General features: G+C 69.5%; 2 protein-coding genes across 3 annotated transcripts in view; one reads left to right on the top strand and one right to left on the bottom strand.

The window, feature by feature from the left end:
• The window catches only part of C13H7orf50 (chromosome 13 C7orf50 homolog), a 50111-nt gene extending 39381 nt beyond the window's left edge, over window positions 1-10730 (top strand). The window contains exons 3-5 of one of the 2 annotated variants that reach the window (XM_036014816.1): window positions 7355-7548; window positions 8975-9053; window positions 10060-10730. In XM_036014816.1, the coding sequence (XP_035870709.1) occupies window positions 7355-7548; window positions 8975-9053; window positions 10060-10248 (462 nt within the window). In that variant the 3' untranslated portion in view covers window positions 10249-10730. Of the gene's footprint in view, window positions 1-7354; window positions 7549-8974; window positions 9054-10055 lie in introns of both variants that reach the window. The other variant, XM_036014817.1, reaches the window with a different exon arrangement.
• A 1835-nt stretch (window positions 10731-12565) lies between these two features.
• On the bottom strand, window positions 12566-16854 carry LOC114509095 (cytochrome P450 2W1). The gene is made up of 9 exons (XM_028527156.2): window positions 16488-16854; window positions 15863-16025; window positions 15612-15761; window positions 15385-15542; window positions 14214-14387; window positions 13724-13862; window positions 13427-13611; window positions 13029-13170; window positions 12566-12813 (listed from the first exon to the last, which is right to left on the bottom strand). Exons 1-9 carry the CDS (start codon window positions 16647-16649, stop codon window positions 12617-12619), a joined length of 1470 nt encoding a protein of 489 aa, XP_028382957.1. The 5' UTR covers window positions 16650-16854; the 3' UTR covers window positions 12566-12616.
• Window positions 16855-17165: the final 311 nt, after the last annotated feature.

The following is a 17165-nucleotide window of genomic DNA, read 5'->3' as shown; positions in this document are numbered from 1 at the left end:
CTTGCAGGGCCCTGGGCTGGGGTGGGCAAGGAAGGGGCAGGAGGTTAGGGTAGTTCTCCAGAGTGTGTGGTTTGCGCCAGGGGTCACAGTCACAGCAGTTTTCTCTTCCGGCGCAGGGCCCGAGGCCACCGGGGAGGATCACAGCCCAAGGAAACAGGGCGGAACCCTGTGGGAAAGCCTTGTGCAAACTTACTTTTTGAGGGGAGCGGCAGCTGTCAGAGAGCTCGCCTGCTCCAGGAGCCCAGGCCCCCTGCGTTGAGGGTCAGGCAGGTGCAGACTGCGGCAGGGCTCCCGGCGTGCCTGGCCCCCGGCGAGGCACAGACAGGGAACCTGGCCGACCCGCAGGCAGTGTCCGAGTGCCTGAGGTCAGGGGCCTGCTGCTGACCCAGAGGCTTAGCCGAGGTTCCAGGGGACAGTGGGGCCAGCAGCCTGGGGGATCTGGAGGTCCAGGAGGACTGGCCTTGGAGCCAGGACCCAGGGCTTGGTCCCTGCCTCTGTGGTGCGGTTGGCTGTTTCCCCCGGGGGTGGCATCCCAGGAGCTGTGTCCAGTGCCTGGGCTGCCTCTGGGCTGGGGTCCAGGGACCCCTCCTGCTCATCGAGGCCTAAAGGACTGGGTCCTGCTCAGACTCGGCGGGGGAAAACCGTTCTCTTTCACACCCCTTGTGAGGACAGAGCTGTGGCCAGGCCGCCCCATCAGCCCCCACCGTCCCCACGGTGTGCTGTGATCCCCCCAGGACCCAGCGAGGCCCTGGAGGCCACGTCCCAGGCTGCCCAGCAGCACAGGAGCAGGCAGCCTGCGGGCACCACTGTTCACGTCTGAGCGGGCTCGTCCCGTGAGTCGTGCCAGAGCCGGGTGCTGCGCACCCCTCACACACACAGCTCGGCCACAGCCAGGGCAGTGCTCGGGCCGGGGCGCTGGGGAGGCCTGGATTCCTTGTTGGGTCTGTGCTGTTCCCAGGCCCTTTGGTGACGGTGCTGAGGTGTCCTCCCTGGGCAGGCCCACCAGTGCGTGCTCCTTGGGGGGTGGGGGCTGCTGGCTGGAATTTCCCCCGGTCAGGCCAGCTGTGGCAGAGAAGAGGCTGGCTGTGACTGGTCTCTGGCTTACAAGGGGAAGGGGATGTGTTTTGCACTGTCGCGGACACCTGCCATTTGCCTCTCCCAGCCAGCCCCGGTCCCAGTGGGCACACCGGTGCCTTTGCTGTCAGGGACTGTGGCCCCTCCCGGGCACAGGGCCCTGAGGAGACCCTGGGGGACCTCTGGCTCAGCTCTGCCCCCTCTTCCCAGCCACACACCGTCCCCGTGTCGGCCTGCCCTGGGGAGCCGGCCTCCCGAGGGGCTGCCGTGACACCCACCAAGGACAGTCCCACTTTGTGGCAGTGAACCCAGTCGGATCTCGGAAAACCGCCCTCCCGGGACCCAGTAGGTCTGCCTCCTGCCAGGGGTGCTCCTCAGGGGACCTCCCACACTCCAGAGAGTGGGGGAGGGGAGAGGCTGGCCCAGTCAGCAGACACCGAGGCCCCTCCTTGCTAGCTTGGGGCTACGCCTCTCCAGGAGAACTGAGAAGTTGGTCACGTGCAGCTTCGGGAGACCTGTAGGTCCTGGCCTGTGTCCCAGGCTGAACTTCAGAGCTTCAGGGACACTTAAAAGGTCTTGTAGGGCTGGTTCCTCCCACCTGGCTTTGGCACCTGGAGCTGTACGTTGTGTGATATACGTATTGGCATTTAACATTTAATTCTTGAGTTAAAACGCAAGAATAAAGTTAAATTTTCCGTGTTTCTTCTGAAATTCAGCTCAGCTGCCAGAGGGCTCCTGTGGCCACCCCAATGGCCTGGCGTCTCCTGTTTGCAGGTGTCTCGTTGCACACAGCCTGCTGAGCAGAGAGCCGGGGGGGGGGGTGGCTCTGGCCCCCTGGGTGGCCTCTGTGCTGCAGCCATCTCTGGCGAGGGCAGCGTGCCCACACTGCAGGCGCTGGGACTGGGTGTCGGCTCCTAGCTCCCCCGGCAGCAGGGAGGCAGACCCTCGTCAGCCAAAGCCCTGGTCAGTGTGGAAGGCCCTCCCGGAGCCCTGGCCTGGCCCGCGCTTGTGCTGAGACCGTGGACAAGACTTTCCTGTCAGTCCTTGTCACCAAGCCAAGGAAGGAGGTGGCTCCATCGTGTTCTGGCATCTGAGCCCCGGGACAGGGTGCCTGTGGGTGTTGCTGGGAAGAGGGTCCAGCAGGTGCCCTGCGAGCTGGGAAGGGAGGGTGTCCCAGGGAGAGGCTGGCCTGGTTCCCCGGCGGGCGGGTGTCGAGTGGGGGCGATGCCGAGGGCTTAGGGGTCAGGTTTCCGCTCTCAGCCCCATCTCTCAAATTTGGGGAGTTTGAACCTGCACAAGAAAGTTCATCTCCTCCCTCTCCAGCTGCGGTTCAGCATTCCCTTCCACTGCGACTGCTGGCAGCAGACCACCGTGGCATGGGCACGATCCAGGCAGAACGCCGGCCCGGTGTTGCCCGCGCCCGGCTCTGCCTGCAGTCACTGGCTGTCGGGGGTGACGAAGGACTGGCGACCTCTCTCTCTCTCTCCCGTCTCTCCACGCGTGTCCCGTGGGTTCTGTTTCATGCCCTTCAGCAGCCGGGACGAGGTCCGCGGGCCCCTGACACACACGCAGGAGCCCCGCAGAGAAGCCCGGCGCCACCAGGAGGCCTCCGCCCGCCCGGCCCTGCGGGGCGGCCGCGCTCCCTGTCCTCCAGGAGCTCGCTCACGTCGGCTGTGCGCTCCTCGGGGCCAGAGCCCGCGTCCGCCTCAGCGCCCGCCCGGCCCACGACGCTGCACGGAGTCCCCCGCCCCCGGGGACGCGGCTGTGCTTCCGTCGGAGCTTGTGGGGTCCTCACTGCATCAGCCTCCTGGGCTGCTGGTGCGCAAGTTCTCAAGCCGATTTCGTTTGCGTGAGGACCCTGCAGCCAGCCAGTGGGGGGGGGGGGGGGGTGCTGGCTACTGCTCCTCAAGGCGGCAGCCCAGGCAGGGCACACCCGTTGGCCTGGCCTGGGGCTTTGGCTCAGGGAAGAAGGCTGGGGAGTTCAGCCTTCGGAGACCGTGACTGTGGGTACCTGCCTTCTCTGTGTCGTCAACAGGGATGTATCAGAGTGTGTGCTGTGCGGCTCTGGTCTTGAAAGGAGCACCTGACCCTGGTGGGGGCCTGGGCCCCGGCTCTGCGGGTCTAGCGCCAGGAAGCTGGGTGCAGGGCCCGAGGGGCACATCTCCTTACTGCAAAGTAAAGGGTTTTGGACCAGAGGGTCGCCTGTTCGATTCCCAGTTAGGGCGCAGGCCTGGGTTGTGGGCCAGGTCCCCAGGAAGGGGTGCTATACGTCAATGTTTCTCTCCCTCTCTGCTCCTCTTTTTCTCTGAAAGTAAATAAAATCTTAAAAAGGGATTGTGGGAAATATTCTGCTTTCTGTTCTGGGTTGATTTTAGAAAAGGTAAATTACTACCATCCATTACCATTTTAAGTTTTAAAAATTGGGGTCTTAAGTCCAGTCACCGTTGAGCCTCTGGCGTGTGCAGGAGGACACCTCGGCTTCGGGACAGGAGAATGGAGGCTTCTCGGCTGGAAAGGTGTGGGGCTGGCTTTGGGCTACCGAGACCTGAAGGATCAGCAGGCAGCAGCCTACGGCGACTTACAAGGGGCCTCTGGCCAGCAGCTGCCCTTGGGACTGTCCACTTGTGCAAACAGGGCAGAGCCTGCAGCTACGCCACCCCCACCAGCGGCCCCTGTCCCGCTCCCATCCTTTCCCCAAACCTGGCCGTCGCCCCGAGCGCGGCTGGTTTGCCGCTTCACTCGTCAGTTGTCAACGTGCACTTCCCAGCCCACTGATGGTGCGGGGTGGGGGGTGGGTGGGTTTTGCCTGGGCTTGGGGGGGGGGGGGGCTCCACCTGGAAACCCAGGTGCTACGGCCAGCCAGCCCTCAGCCTGCCTCTGCTGGGGTCTTGCCGTCCAACCAATGGCATCTGGCGAGGACCAGGCAGGTCAGCGGTGCCACGACAGGCCCTTCCCTCCGGGGCAGGGTCTGAGCGCAGCCGCCTGTGCTGCTGCTATGGCCAGCCCTGTGTCGGAGCATCCGCTGCCTCCTGGTGCGCTTGCAGGGTGTCCGACCTGCAACCCAGCACAGTCGAGAGTTTGCAGAAAAACTCGTGTTTTGTGGCTGTGTCACAGTGTAGTACTGTGGCCCGAGACAGCTGTCCTTTCAGCATGGCCGAGACGCCCAACGGTTGGACTCCCCTGTAAACTGGAGGAGCGGGAGTGACCCCAGGCCATCTCCTGACCCCTAGTGTGGTACTGCCCGAGGAGGGCTGAGCCCTGCCGCCCCACCCCCTTGCCCCGTGGTGAGGCTCCCTGTGCCTGGTGACAGACACCTCCCTCTGGCCCTGGCCCTCTGCCAGCAGCAGGCTTGGGCAGTGGCTCCGCTTCCCCTTTGGAGCTTCTGAGCCCTCTGACCCCCTGCCAAGGCTCAGGCCGAGGACCTGGTGGGCGGGCACCGGGCGGTGGAGTGGCCTGAGAGAGCAGCCCAGCACACGTGTGTGTGCCTGGGGCCCTGGGGACGGCCTCCAGGGTTTGGGTCACTGTGGGGTCAGGGTTAATTCTTGGCCTCCTGCCTCCTGCCGGGGTTGTCTTCATGCGGCACTCTGGAAAGGGAGAGCCTAGCCACTCGGAGGGGCTGTCACATGGACGGGCAGAGAGTCCCTCCTCTGCTGGGGCCCAGAGCTGCCTCGGGGCCTGCCTCCTCCCACCCCACCTCCCTGTGGGCCTCCCTGCAGACCCCACCGGGGACACTGTTCCCATGCCTCGGGGACTCATTCTGAGTGTCGAGTCTCCCAGCGGGAAGTCCCGGAGGGTTTGGGAGTGCGCCTTAGCTCTCCAAAGCCGGATCTGGGCCAGCTCAGGCCCTGGCCCCAGGGGGTGTCCACACTCTCCGCCACCGAGGGGCTGCCCCAGCGAGCCTCCCCGGGTCAGCGACGGCCGAGCACGGCCGGCCAGGGCAGCAGCCTCGCCCCTGTGCCCTCGGCAGGCAGCTCCTCTGCCCGGGCTCCCAGGGCACCCGGGGCCACAGCCCCCTCCCCCGGCCCTCCACGTGAGGGACAGCGCCCTGGGGCCGCTCCGAGGGACACAAGGGGCCTCTCTTTGCAACACGGAGCTGCCGCTGACCCTCGCTCGGCCGCGGCCATGGCTCGATGCCTGTGTCTGGGCGGGGCTGACCCCCAGCAGCACTTCCTCCAGCCCCGAGGCTCAGGGCAGCTGGACGGACTGTTCAGCCGGGTGCCCCACACGCTCTGCCAACTCTGTCAGCTCGTCAACAGCGCCACCCGATGGGAAGGCACGCCCTGCGAGCGTGGGTGTGGGTCAGACCTCAGGCAGCGGGGTGGAGGGGTAGCGCCCCCGCCCCCGCTGAGTGAGTGGAGTGCCTGCCGTCTCATTGGGCAGGGAGCCCGCCTGGCCCGTCCGGGGGCCCCCAGGCCAACCCCCGGGGGCCACACTAGGGGCCGTCTCTGAGAGGAGAGAGAGGAGAGGGGGCGGGAGCCGCGTCTGGCGCTGTGGGCGGCCCTGGCCCGTACCTGCTCTGCCTGAGCGAGCCCTGGCCTCCCGTGGGCAGGGCCGCAGGCACAGGCTGCCCGGTGCACAGACCTGGCCCGGCGGGCAGCGGGCGCGCCCCCTCCCTGTGCCCCTCAGTCGAGCTGCACTCTACTCTGCTCGTGGCTGCTGGCCAGCGTGGGTGCCAGCACGAGCCCCCGTGCTCTGCACATGCCCTCAAACTCAGGCCTCCCTGTGAGAGTGCGTCGCAGACTGGGTGTCCCGTCCCCAGAGGCCAGGAGAGAGAGCTCGGGGTGGGATCCCCTGCCCTCTTGTTCTGCATCTACCACTTCCCCACCGTGCACCTGCAGGCTGCCCTGGAAAACGGGCCGTCCACAGGGGTCTGTGGGGTGGGCATGGCAGTGTGCCCTGGGCCAGCAAGGTCCACCCGTCCCTGCCCCTGTGGCTTCCTTAAGACCCCTCCTCCCTTCCACCTGGGCCCACGCAGGCGGCGTCATCTGCCTCCTTCCTGCTGCCCTGCCTGGGCCTGCCCCCGGGGCCCTGGGCCTGCCGGAGTGTAGGGAGCTGCTGGGGAGTAGCCGTGGCTCCCCTCTAGAGCAAGACCTGACCGGGCCCCTCCGGGTGGTGGCCAGTGGCAGAGACCTGTTCTAGGACAGCTGGGGTCCTGGAGGTGCCCCCTCACGGGGCTGGTGTCCCCCACCCCCAGACCTCTGAACCTGCCCCCTCCCTTGGAGTTGGTGTTGCCAGGAGGGCCCAGGCCACCCCTGCCCAGCCCTGACCCTTCGTCAGGACCTTGGCCAAGCAGCAGGGTGTCCCCTGCCAGCTGCAGGGGGGTGCCTGCGCCTTCCACAGCCGGGCTGATGGCCATGGGCACTCGGGCTCTGCCTGGGACCGTGGCACACCCCCATCTGGCACAAGCACCCCACGAGCCTCTGGCGGCAGCTGAGGTTTCTGCCTGCACAGCAAGTGGGGGACCGTGGCCACTGTGTCCCAGGCCCGTCTGGAGGCTCCACCGGCCAGCCGGTCTGTGAGCCCCACCCCAGGAGCGGAGCGCGCACACGTCTCTTGGCAGGGCTGCCCCCCCGCCCCTGCCCATGGCCCTGACGCTGGTCCAGTCCCCTGGGTGTTAAGGAGGGGGAGGCGGCTGGGCAGATGTGGAGGTTCTTGGTTATAGAAGATTCCAGAAATGGGGGTATTGAGAGAGAACACAGAGGTCAAGGTCTTGGCATTTTATGTGGGGCCCGTGGGAGGAGGGGGCCCAAGCCGGCCCCGGGAGCCTGGGGCCTGAACCAGAGTGAGCGCACTGGGGCACCGTCTCCCCCGATGACCAGCGTGGAGTCGCCCTCCCCTGCCCCCCCCCTGCCAGGGTGGCTCTCAGGCGGTTGGTTAGCTGGGGCAGGGGTCTGCACCTTCCTGGTGAGGTGGCTGGGGGAAGGGCGAGTGGGGCGGCCACAGCCCTGCAAGCCAGAGGAGAGCTGGGGCCCCCAGCCCCAGGGAGGGTCGGCGCCCGCCCCTCCCGCTGCCCTCCGAGGAGCCTGTGTCGGGAGGGCTCAGGAGATGCCCACCGAGGTCCGCTCTCAGCCGGCCTGGCACCCTGCAGGGGCAGGGAGGCAGCCACCCTGATGGGCACAGGGGTGGCTCAGAGGGACAGTGGCGCTGGGCCCCTGGGCCTCGGGGCAGGGGGCCCTGAGCAGCCCCTCCCTCCCCTCCCCCAACACAGACCTCACTCCGGGGCCTGGGGTGAGAGCAGAGCTTCCGGAGCCCCTGACAGGCAGGTCCCCTTGCCTTGCAGGGAAGAGGTGTGTGCTCGGACCCGGAGCCGGCCCCGGAGCCAACCCCGGAGGAGAAGAGGGTCCTGGAGCGGAAGCTGAAGAAGGAGCGGAGGAGGCAGGAGCGGAAGCGGCTGCGGGAGGCGGGCGCAGCCCCGGCCCAGCCCCCGAGGGCCCGGCCCTCCGGCGCCCAGCTGGCCCTGGACTATCTCCGGAGGTGAGAGGCTGTGGCCGCTGCGGGGCCTGGCCGTGCCGTGCCCCAGGTCCCTGGACACCTGGGAGGGGCACAGGCCCAAGGGACCTGGTTGAAACCTGGCTCTCCTAGCACTGCCAGTTGTGGGCTGCTTCCCAGCGTCGTCTCGGGGGCCTGGGGGCTGCAGGCCTCCGCGGCACAGCGGCGTCCGTCCCAGCAGGAGGGCGGCTGCCGTGGGCTCGGCTGGGCTCTGCCCCTGAGCTGCTGTCCCCACGAGGGCTGGGACTCAGGGCGTCCAGGAGACAGGAGATCAGGGTTTTCCGTTAAAGCCGGCGATTTCCCGGAGGGGCTTACATCTCCAGGCACGTTGCCCCCATTCCTCCGTGAGGCCTTCCTCGGCCTGTGGGAGCCACGGGGTGCCAGTGGGGCCAGAAGGAGGCGGGCGTGGCGAGAGACAGGCTGTGCCCCCGGTCACAGGCGTGCTCTGCGGAGCGGGTGGGAACGGACCCAGCGTGCTGGGGCAGCTCGTTCTGGGTCAGGGCAGCTTCTGGGCAGAACGGTGGGCTGGCTGAGAGGTGACCCTGCGCAGGGGCAAGAGACATAAGGCCACCCCACGCCTGCAGCCTGCGGCCCTGTCCGGACCCCGGAAGGGACCTGCCTCCATCCCTCAGGTGAGGCGACATGCTCCAGTGAGGCCGGGGAGGGGTGGCAGGATCTGCCACCGGAGAGCTGGCGGGAGGACACACGAGGACGGGGGTGGACCGGAGTGGGAAATGCCGGGTTCAAGAGGGCCAGTCCCCCGGGGCCGTGCTGACGGGAGGCTGAACCCAGGTGGGAATCGAGGCCAGAGCCCTGGGTGGTCCGGTCCGGCCCAGGGCCTGCCCTGTGGCGGCCGCGTGAGGCTCCCGGGCCCTGGACGGACTGGGTCTGCGCTCGGGCGGTGTGTGCTCCCGAGCCGTGCGTGCGCAGGGACCAGCCAGGTCTCCCCGCCCGTCCGCGTGCAGGCCGGGAGTCTTCAGCTAGAGTGGAGGGCGTACACCCTCCCCCGGCTGCCCTGGCATCTGAGCCACCCTGACCATGTGGCCCTTGGGGCCAGGGCTCCTGGCTGTCCCCTGCCTTCTCTGTGCCCCTCCGTGCTCAGCTCAGGCCCCTCCCTTCAGAGCTACCCTATGAAGCCAGGGAGCTGTGTGGGCAGGACATGGCCCTGGGGCCCTCCGGCCCTTCCGTCCCGGCTTGGCCGAGGACCCCAGCAAGGGTGTGGGTGCATCCTCCCACCCGGACCCCTGACCCCCTGCTCCATATCTGCACCCTTGGGCTGGGAAGGTCCCCCCGGGACCCCTGCGGTCACCCTCCGCCATCCCCAGCTGAGAAGAGGCCGCCCAAGCCCGTCAGCGTGAGCAGACCCCCGCCCCAGTCTGGCGCCTGACGAGCCCTGCCCTCGCCTCCCCAGCTGGGCCCGCAAGCAGGACTGGAGGTTCCAGAAGACGCGGCAGACCTGGCTGCTGCTGCACATGTACGACAGCCATGAGGTGCGTGCCCCGGACACAGCCCCCCATCCCCGCCCCGGGCCCCGGGGAGGCAGAGGTGAGCAGAGCGGACCTCCCACACCCCTGCCCTCGCCGCGCCCGGCCCCTGGCGCCAGGGCGTTCAGCGAGGAAAGAGAGTTCGCAGTCCCCGGCACTCGCCGTTTCAGGGTTTTCGTCTCGGTGGGGCCTGATTTCTCTGCTTTCTAAGCTGCTCCTGGTGTCGCTTCGGAGCGGCCATGGCCTCGCCCAGGTGCACGGAGGTCGGGTTTACTCATTGTCTGTTGCCGCACTGCTTCCCCGTCACCATCTGTCCCCCTGAGCCCCCTCCCGTCTCCGCCCGGCGTGGCCCAGCCTCCTGTCCGCCCGTGCGGACGTCCGCCCGCTCCAGGGAAGGGTGTTTTCCCACTGAGCGGCCTCGGCAGCTTGTGGGAAGTCAGTCGGGTGGTTCCTGGGTCCTCTGCTCGTTCCGTGGTCGGTGTGTCTCCGTCTGTGTGTCCGTCCTCCCGACTGGCCGCCGGTCTGAGCCTGAGGCGGGGGAGGCACTGACCGAGCTCAAGACGGACCCCTGGCCCCTGGTTTCCCGCCTGTCCCCTCACTTCCCGAAGGGGCCGCACGGCCATCCTGGGCCTCAGGAGCTCGCACCTGCCCAGGCCGCTGTCACGCGTCTGCAGCCCCCAAGGTCGCACCGCTGCCTTTTCCTCGACTCTGCCTCCAGACACACCTGCTCCGGGGTGGCTCGCTGCATGTCACGGCACCAGCCTCCCGGGCGGGGCTGCGGCCCCGCCAGCCCTGGGGACAGGGGCACGTATGGCGTGGGCTCTTTGCAGGTGCTGCCTAGCCACCTGGGCCCCTCAGTCCCTGGCGCCAGGACGCTGTGGGCTGGACAGTCCCCTCGTGGGCACAGGCCAGGACCTGGGGCCCACTCCATAAGCATCTGCTCCCCCAGGCTCAGCGTCCTCCCCCGAGCCCCTGCTGGCCCACTGAGCAGCCCTCGCCACCCCCCGTCCAGGTCCCAGAGGAGGACTTCCCCACCATGCTGGCCTACCTGGAGGGGCTGCAGGGCCAGGCCCGCAAGGTGACCGTGCAGAAGGCCGAATCCCTGATGTGGGAGCTGGACCACGTGGGCGCAGACTGCCCGGGCTCGCCCCTGCTGGAGAAGACTCGGCGCGTCCGGCAGGTGCTGCAGCTGCTCTCCTAGGGGCTGTGGCCGCAAGGGCCCCTGCCAGCCTGGGGGGCCCCACCGCGGACCACCTCCTGCTGGTGGGGCCAGCAGGGTCACCAGCAGGCCTGGGGCTTCCGGGTGTGGGGCCCCGGCGACCCCTGGAAGGACCTCCTGCTGCGGCCCCTCTCGCCAGAGCGGCCAACAGGCGGCCACAGGCTCTGACCCCTCACAGCACACGCGCCCCGAGCAGCGGCCTGGGGCCCCGGGAGGGAGTTTGCGGGGGAACGCCCGGTTTCTGCCCGGGGTCTCAGCAGCTGGCGCCTGCTCCCCACCAGCCGTGGGCCGTCCACGCGGGGCCGCAGTGGGTGCGGAGCGCGGAACCTCGCGGTGCGGCCGGGGGACGTTGTGAAGGGCAGCGCTGCCCTGGCTGGCGGCTCCGGCGGTCGGAGCGTCACCCCGACATGCCAGGTCTCGGGTCCGACCCCGGTCGGGGCACAGACGAGAACCAGCGGCTGAGTGACCGCCCCCTTCTCTCCCTAAAGTCAATAAAGGCAACATCTTAGACGCCGCCGCGTCCGTGGCTGGTGCGGCCCAGCGGGCTGAGCGCGGGCTGCGAACCAAAGGGGTCGCCGGCTCAACTCCCAGCCAGGGCACATGCCAGGGTTGTGGGTGGGGCCCCAGGTGGGGGGTGCAAGAGGGAGCCACGCACTGATGTTGCTCTCCCTCTCTTTCTCCCGCTCCCCTCCCCATCTCTCTCGAACTGAGTAAAATCTAAAAGCAGCTTCAAACGGGACAGTGCTGATGACCGCTGAGTCGGGCACCTGTAGACCCTCTGCTCCACGGTCAGGCCAGGTCTTCCTGTGGACGTCCAGAGCCTGGCTGGGCCCCCTCTGCAGGTGCCGTGGGGCAGCCTCTGGGGGTGCCGTGGCCTCAAGCAGCTTCCTGACCCCGGTGATGCCCCGTAGGCATCTGGGCCTCAGCCTTGGCCACCCTGAAGCACCACGCTGGGGAGGGCTCCTGGGCGGAGCAGGGCCCGGAGGGGAGTGGCCCTGCCGAGGAGGGGCCCACTTGTCCCAAGGGGCCTGGGCAGGTCCCTTGCTGACCACTTGGGGCCTTGGCTCCCACTCGCCTGCAGCCCAGAGCCCTGGTCTCTGAGGGTCATGGCACCCCACCCCACCCAACACCCAGGCCTGCTGGCCCACCCGCCGCGCCGTGCTGCAGCTCCAGAGGTGCCCAGCCCTGCCTGCTGGTGCAGCCGGATCCAGATCTCACGCTCACACTGACAGGCATGCCTGTGTGCATGCACACACGTGTGCACACCCTGCAGTCACATGCGCACATGGGCACACAATGCCAGGTGTAAAGCCAGAGGCGCTTTGGGGTAAGGCCCCCCCCGGGCCCCCTGGGACGTGTGCTCCAGCCTCTGGAGTGGGACCCCACGGGTGCCGGTCAGCCCGGCGACGCCTCCCCCGGAGTCCTGGGAGTGGAGGCCACAGCCTGAGCGTGGCCCGGAGAGTTCGCTCACGGCTTGCTGGCCACGTCACTCTGGTTCTCACGCACCGGGAGGCCGCTGCAGTGCGGCTGGGGGCCCGCGGCCCGAGGGCCTTCCCCTGGAGACCGGGAGGCAGGGGTGCTGAGCACAGGCGCTCGGAGGGCCCACCTGCCCCCCCCACCCCCCACCTCGGTCCTGCATGAGGCCCCTGTGCTCCCCACCCGGCCTACAGGGCGCCGGCCCTGTCCATACAGCTGGTGGGGGCAGGCCCCGTGCAGTCCCTAGGACCGGGGCGTCCCGTCCCATCTGTGTGGTGTGTGGCCAGCGGACGCCCCCCATCTCGGGCCCCACGGTGGTGAGTGAGATGAAGCGCTCACTCTCGACTTTATTAAATTGTTCTCCCACTTGAGGTGGTGTATAGCTGCTGCCTAGTGTGGGGGCCTGGCTGCTCCCAGGTGGGGTGACCCCAGCACTTCACTGGCCTGCTTCTCCATGGGGGAGACGGGGCGGGGGGAGAGGCCATAGAGTGGGGCCCAGTGGGGCCGGGGCAGTGGCGGCGAGGATCCCATGGGCCAGACAGACTGTGAGGAGAGGTGGCACCAATGGGCTGTGGGTGTAGGGGGCGGTCCTGGTGCAGGCGGGGGCGGGGGGGGGCCGGGGGAGGGGGGACAGAAGAACAGAACAGAGGTCGGGGCCTGGCTGTCCTGGGAGAGAGGAGGGAGCGGATTGAGGACCAGGTGTGGGGGCCTGGAAGGTGGGCTGCCCCCAAGGGCCCCAGGACGGGCTCGGCGGAGCTGCACAGGCTGCGGCTGGGCGGGGGCTGCAGTGAGAGGAGGGGCGGGGGGTGGGGGCTGAGACCCACACCCTCCCCAGGCCCTGGGGGTCTGTCTGAAGCATAGGGCAGACCCTCCGTCAGCGCCCCTGGAGCCTGGGCACCGCGCACAGGGCCTGGGCAGGCGGCCGCATGGTGAAGGCTGGGGTGGGCTCGGTGTCCAGGTCCTCGGGGCGGAGGCCGGGCGGGGGCCGCAGGCGGAAGCTCTGCAGCAGCCCCGTGAAGAGCAGGAACAGCTCTGTCCTGGCCAGGCTCTCCCCCACGCAGACCCGGCGGCCTGTGGGGAGACGGAGGCCCAGGGTGGGGGCTGCCTGGGGTGGGGGCGGCCGGGGGAGGGCGAGCTGGGGGCCAGGCCTGCGGTGACGGGGACCCAGTCATCTCCGGGCAGGCGGGGTGGGAGTGGTGGCAGGGGACGGGCCTGAGGTGCCCGGTGACCAGGCCGCCCGGGGGTGGGGGGTGAGACCCCAGGCTGCGGGTCTGGGGGCGCCGCACCTGCGGAGAAAGGCAGGAAGGCCTCCCGCTTCACGAAGCGCCCGTGGGCGTCCAGGAAGTGCCCCGGGTTGAACTGGCGGGGGGTCTCCCACTGCGTCTTGTCCAGGAGCACGGAGTTCAGCAGGGGGACCACGGGGGTGCCCTGCAGGTGCGGCAGCAGGCGGCCAGGCTGGGTGCCCTGCCCACCGGGGCAGGCCCCCTAGCCGGCTGGGGCAGGGCCACTCCCCTGGCGCAAGGACCCAGGTCTGCTGCTCTGAAGCCCCTCCCCCGCCGCCCCAGGGGAGGGAGCCCCGGCAGCAGGTACCCCAGGGCCCCGCCCCCCAGCGGAGAGGCGAGAGTGAGGGGTGGTGGGGACTGGGCCCGGGCCTGGGGCTGCGGGCCAGGCCCGGCCGCCCCACCTTGGGCAGCAGGTAGCCGCGCAGCCGGGTGTCGGCCGCCGTGCAGCGGGGCACGTGGGGCAGGAGAGTGATGAACCGCTGCACCTCGTGCAGCACGGCGTTGGTGTAGGGCAGCGACCGCTGGTCCTCCGGCCGGGGCGGCCGCCCGGGCCCCAGGACGCGGTCCAGCTCCTCCTGCACTCGGCCTGCGGGCGAGAGGGTGGGCACCGGCGTCCCTGCGAGCCCCCCTCCCCGGGCCCCGGGGGACCCCCGCCCACTGGGCACTGGACGGGCGAGCAGCACAGCCGGCACACCCACCCTGCACGCTCGGGTGCCTGCCCATCAGGAGGGCAGCCCACTGCAGCGTGGCGGAGCTGGTCTCCGTGCCGGCCATGACCATGTCCAGGACACAGGCCACCACGTCGTCCTCGGCAAACAAGCCATCGGGGTCTCTCCCCTGCAAGGTGGGGGTGGGCAGGGCTGAGCAGGGGGCTGCGCCCATGGTACCCCCTCCCCCCGCCACCAGCCCTGAGCCCTAGAAAAAGAGTAAAAGTCAGCTTGGCGGGAAGGACCGAGCCAGGCTCCCCGGGGCACCCACTGGGTCCTGGCCCACCGCACTCTCCCAGCCGCCCCTCCCCCTCACCGAGGCAGGTTCCTCGAAACCCCATTTCACAGGTGGGGAGACTGAGGCTCAGAGAAGCCCTCAGGGAGGAGATGGAGGATCGGGTGGGGACCAGATGGACTGTCCAGCAGTGGGCACCCCGGGACGGCCCCGGGCCCCTCGGGGAGGGGTCGGTCCGGTCCACACCTGGCCTCTCTGGATCAGGGCATCCATGTAGCTGCACACAGGGCCTCCCCCGGGCCAGGACCCCCGGCGCGCCGCCAGAAGGGCCCTCAGGATGGCACGCACCTCCTCGATCTTCCTCAGGACCGGCCGGTGCAGCTGGAGGAGGGCCCCGAGCCAGGGGTACATGTTGAACAGCTGGGGCAGAGGACAGGACAGCTGGGTGGGGGTGCAGGCCCCTCCGCCCCACCTGCTGCAGGGCTGTCTGTCGGTCCAGCCGCTGCGTTCTCGCCCCCGCTGATGGGGCTGAAGCCACTGGAGCCCACAAAAGGGCGCTGGGCACGGGGGCCCCACGGCCCTGCCTCGTGGGACTCGGCCTGGACCCCTCCCAGGGCAGCAAGGAGGGGCCAGGTGACAGACAGCACCCCTGGGGGCTCCTGTAGGTCGCAGCAGGCCCTGCAGCCACACCTGCTCCCCACCCCAAGCTGGTGGGAGGGGAGAGCAGTGCCGCCGTGGGGGGCTGAGTCTGCGGCCAGCTGTCAGAGGAGGGGAGTTTGCCACCTTCAGCTATGGCCCCCCCACCCCTGACCCCCAAGACCCTGAGCTGGCCAGCTGGCCAGCACTCGGTCAGCGCTCAGGAGGTGCCAGGCTGGCTGCACCTGCACGGCGTGGGGCCCAGGGATGGCTGGGAGCTGCAGGCCTCCATCCCCAAGGCTCAGCTTGGCTTTCGAGGGGGCCGGGGCCGTGGCCGCCTGCCCGGGAACCACGCCACCGTCCCAGCCCCGGTGGCTCAGTGCGTTACGTCAGCAACGGTGCTGACCACTGGACACGGGCGCTCTGGGTTTGGGGAGATAAGGACAGGCACGCGACCCGGGGGCTGGGGGGAGCAGAGGGACCTGCATCTGCCACCCCTGGGTGCTGAGGACTCCAGACCCTGGTCCCGCCCTCACCTCTGGGCAGGTGTGTGGAGCGGAGGGGAGGACCCCAGCCCAAGACCCCTCCCTTCCCAGACCGCACAGGGACTGACCTGGGGCACGGCCAGCTGTGCAGGGGACAGGACCAGTCTGAGACCTGTGCTGCCTTCGTGGGCCGGAGCTCGCTCCTGGCCAGCCACCGACAGGCCCGCCCCACCCGTCTCGGGCTGGCACCCAGCTCCCTGTCCCCACCCCGCGGCCGGGGAGTGGGGCCCTCTCACCTGCAGCTGGGGCGTCCCCAGGAGGACCATGACCTCGTCGATGAGGCCCAGCAGGGACACAAACACGGGGTCCTGGTAGTCAAACCGCTGGCCGAAGAGCAGCGCGAAGGTGGCGTTGGAGGGAGCCCAGCCGAGCAGGGCCAGGGGGAAGGGCCGGCCTGGGGGGACGGGGGCCGGTGTCAGTGGGGAGGGCTCCCAGGAAGGGGGCGTCCCCAGCCCCCACTCACCTCCATACTGGTGCAGCCGCCCCAGGAGGCAGCTCAGCTCCTGCAGGATCTTGCCAGCCACGGGCCCCCTCCCCACACCCAGGCTGTGCAGGGCGCGCACGGTGAGCTGGCGGGCCGCCTTCCAGGGCTCCCCGGAGGAGAAGAAGACGCCTGCGGCCAACACGGGGGCGACCCCCGGAGACGCAGGCTCAGCCCCCCCAGCGCCAACCCCGCCCCTCCCCACCGGCCAGGGCCCGCCCCCCAGCACCTACCCCTGCCGCCCTGGATGAGCTGGAAGATGGCGATGGGGGGCCGGTCGGCCAGCTGCCGCCCCGTGCCCACCAGGGCCTCCCTCACCGCCTCGTAGCCGGCCAGCACCACTGTCTTCTGGCCTCCCAAGTGGACGGTGAACATGGGCCCGTACCGTTCCGCGAGCTGGTGGGACAGGCGAGGGTTGCCTGGGGCCCTCAGGCCGTGCTGTGCCGGGTGGGGGCCCCGGCGGGGGCAGGCGGGAAGGGGGGATCCCGGGAGCCACAAAGGGGGAGCAGGGTCTGGGGCGGTGTCCAGCTGGAGGCACCGGGGAGGCGGGGCGTGGCCTGCAGGGGCTCCTTGTCAGAGGAGACTCTCCAAGGGGCTTCGGGAGCCCCAGGCAGGCCGGCCTCCTCCCAGAAGCCCTCCCGGCTCTCTGCCCTCTCAGTGGCCCGTCTCCTTCGGGGTGGGGCAGGGCGTCTTGCCCTCCCCAAGGCAGGGTAGGCACTTGGGCCCCAGGGTCCCCCGTGGGCCTGCGCCCAGCTGGACCACAGACCTCCTGACCCCCGGGGGTCCCAGAAAGCCGGGGCTCTGCCTCCCCGGAGGGGGCGGGCCGCCCCCACAGCCATGGTGCCACCGCTGCCTCACCTCCATCAGCGCGTGCTCCTGCCGGGCTGCCCACAGCAAGTGCAGGTTCCCGACCAGCGGCAGTGGGCGAGGCCCCGGGGGCCAGCGCGGGCCTGGGGCACGGGCGCGGAGCAGCACCCAGATTCCCAGGAGCACCAGGAGCCCCAGGAGCAGCGGGGCCATGAGGACGGCAGTGGCGGGGCCCCAGCTCCCTGCCTGGGCCCATGGTCCCGCCCTGTGCCTTGTAGGCCTCCGGGAGGGCGTGCCAGCACCCCACCCACCCCACCACCCCGAGAATGTGGAACAAGCAGTTTGCAGGGGACAGCCAGGCGGCTTAAAGCGACAGGCGTGTGTGGAATGTGGGGTCGAGTCTGTGCAGGGAGCAGCTGGGTGCCCCCTGGGGGCAGGTGTCCCACGCCCGCTGGAGAGGACGCATCTCCGTGGCCGGTCTATGCCCCCCGCCTTGGGCTCCCCGTCCAAACCAGGACTCCCGGGGCTTGGGGATCCCGCCGGCTCCGGAGGGAGCAGCCCGCCCTCCCCGCTCCGAGCCGCCCTCCTCGGTGCCCCACGGGTGCAAGGCATGTGGGCCTTTCCCAAATCCACCACCACCTGGTGTCCGCCCAGCTCCTGTCTGAGGGGCCAATGGGGGGTACCAGGTGTGCAGCCCCTAGCGCTGGCCCTCGAGGGTCTGCCCAGCAG

The sequence above is a fragment of the Phyllostomus discolor genome, chromosome 13 (assembly GCF_004126475.2).
Source record: "Phyllostomus discolor isolate MPI-MPIP mPhyDis1 chromosome 13, mPhyDis1.pri.v3, whole genome shotgun sequence".
In the NCBI taxonomy this organism is placed as follows: domain Eukaryota; kingdom Metazoa; phylum Chordata; class Mammalia; order Chiroptera; family Phyllostomidae; genus Phyllostomus; species Phyllostomus discolor.
This window is presented reverse-complemented; position numbering and strand designations above follow the sequence as displayed.

What these genes read in the sequence shown, in the direction of transcription:
- LOC114509095 (XM_028527156.2), bottom strand. Translation starts at nt 16,649, where the DNA reads ATGGCCCCGCTGCTCCTGGGGCTCCTGGTGCTCCTGGGAATCTGGGTG. An exon ending in CAGGCACCCGAGCGTGCAGG is followed by an intron (nt 13,612 to 13,723) that starts GTGGGTGTGCCG and finishes TCTCGCCCGCAG; the next exon opens with GCCGAGTGCAGGAGGAGCTG. An exon ending in CTTCCTGCCTTTCTCCGCAG is followed by an intron (nt 12,814 to 13,028) that starts GTGCGGCGCCCC and finishes GTCTCCCCACAG; the next exon opens with GCCGCCGGGTCTGCGTGGGG.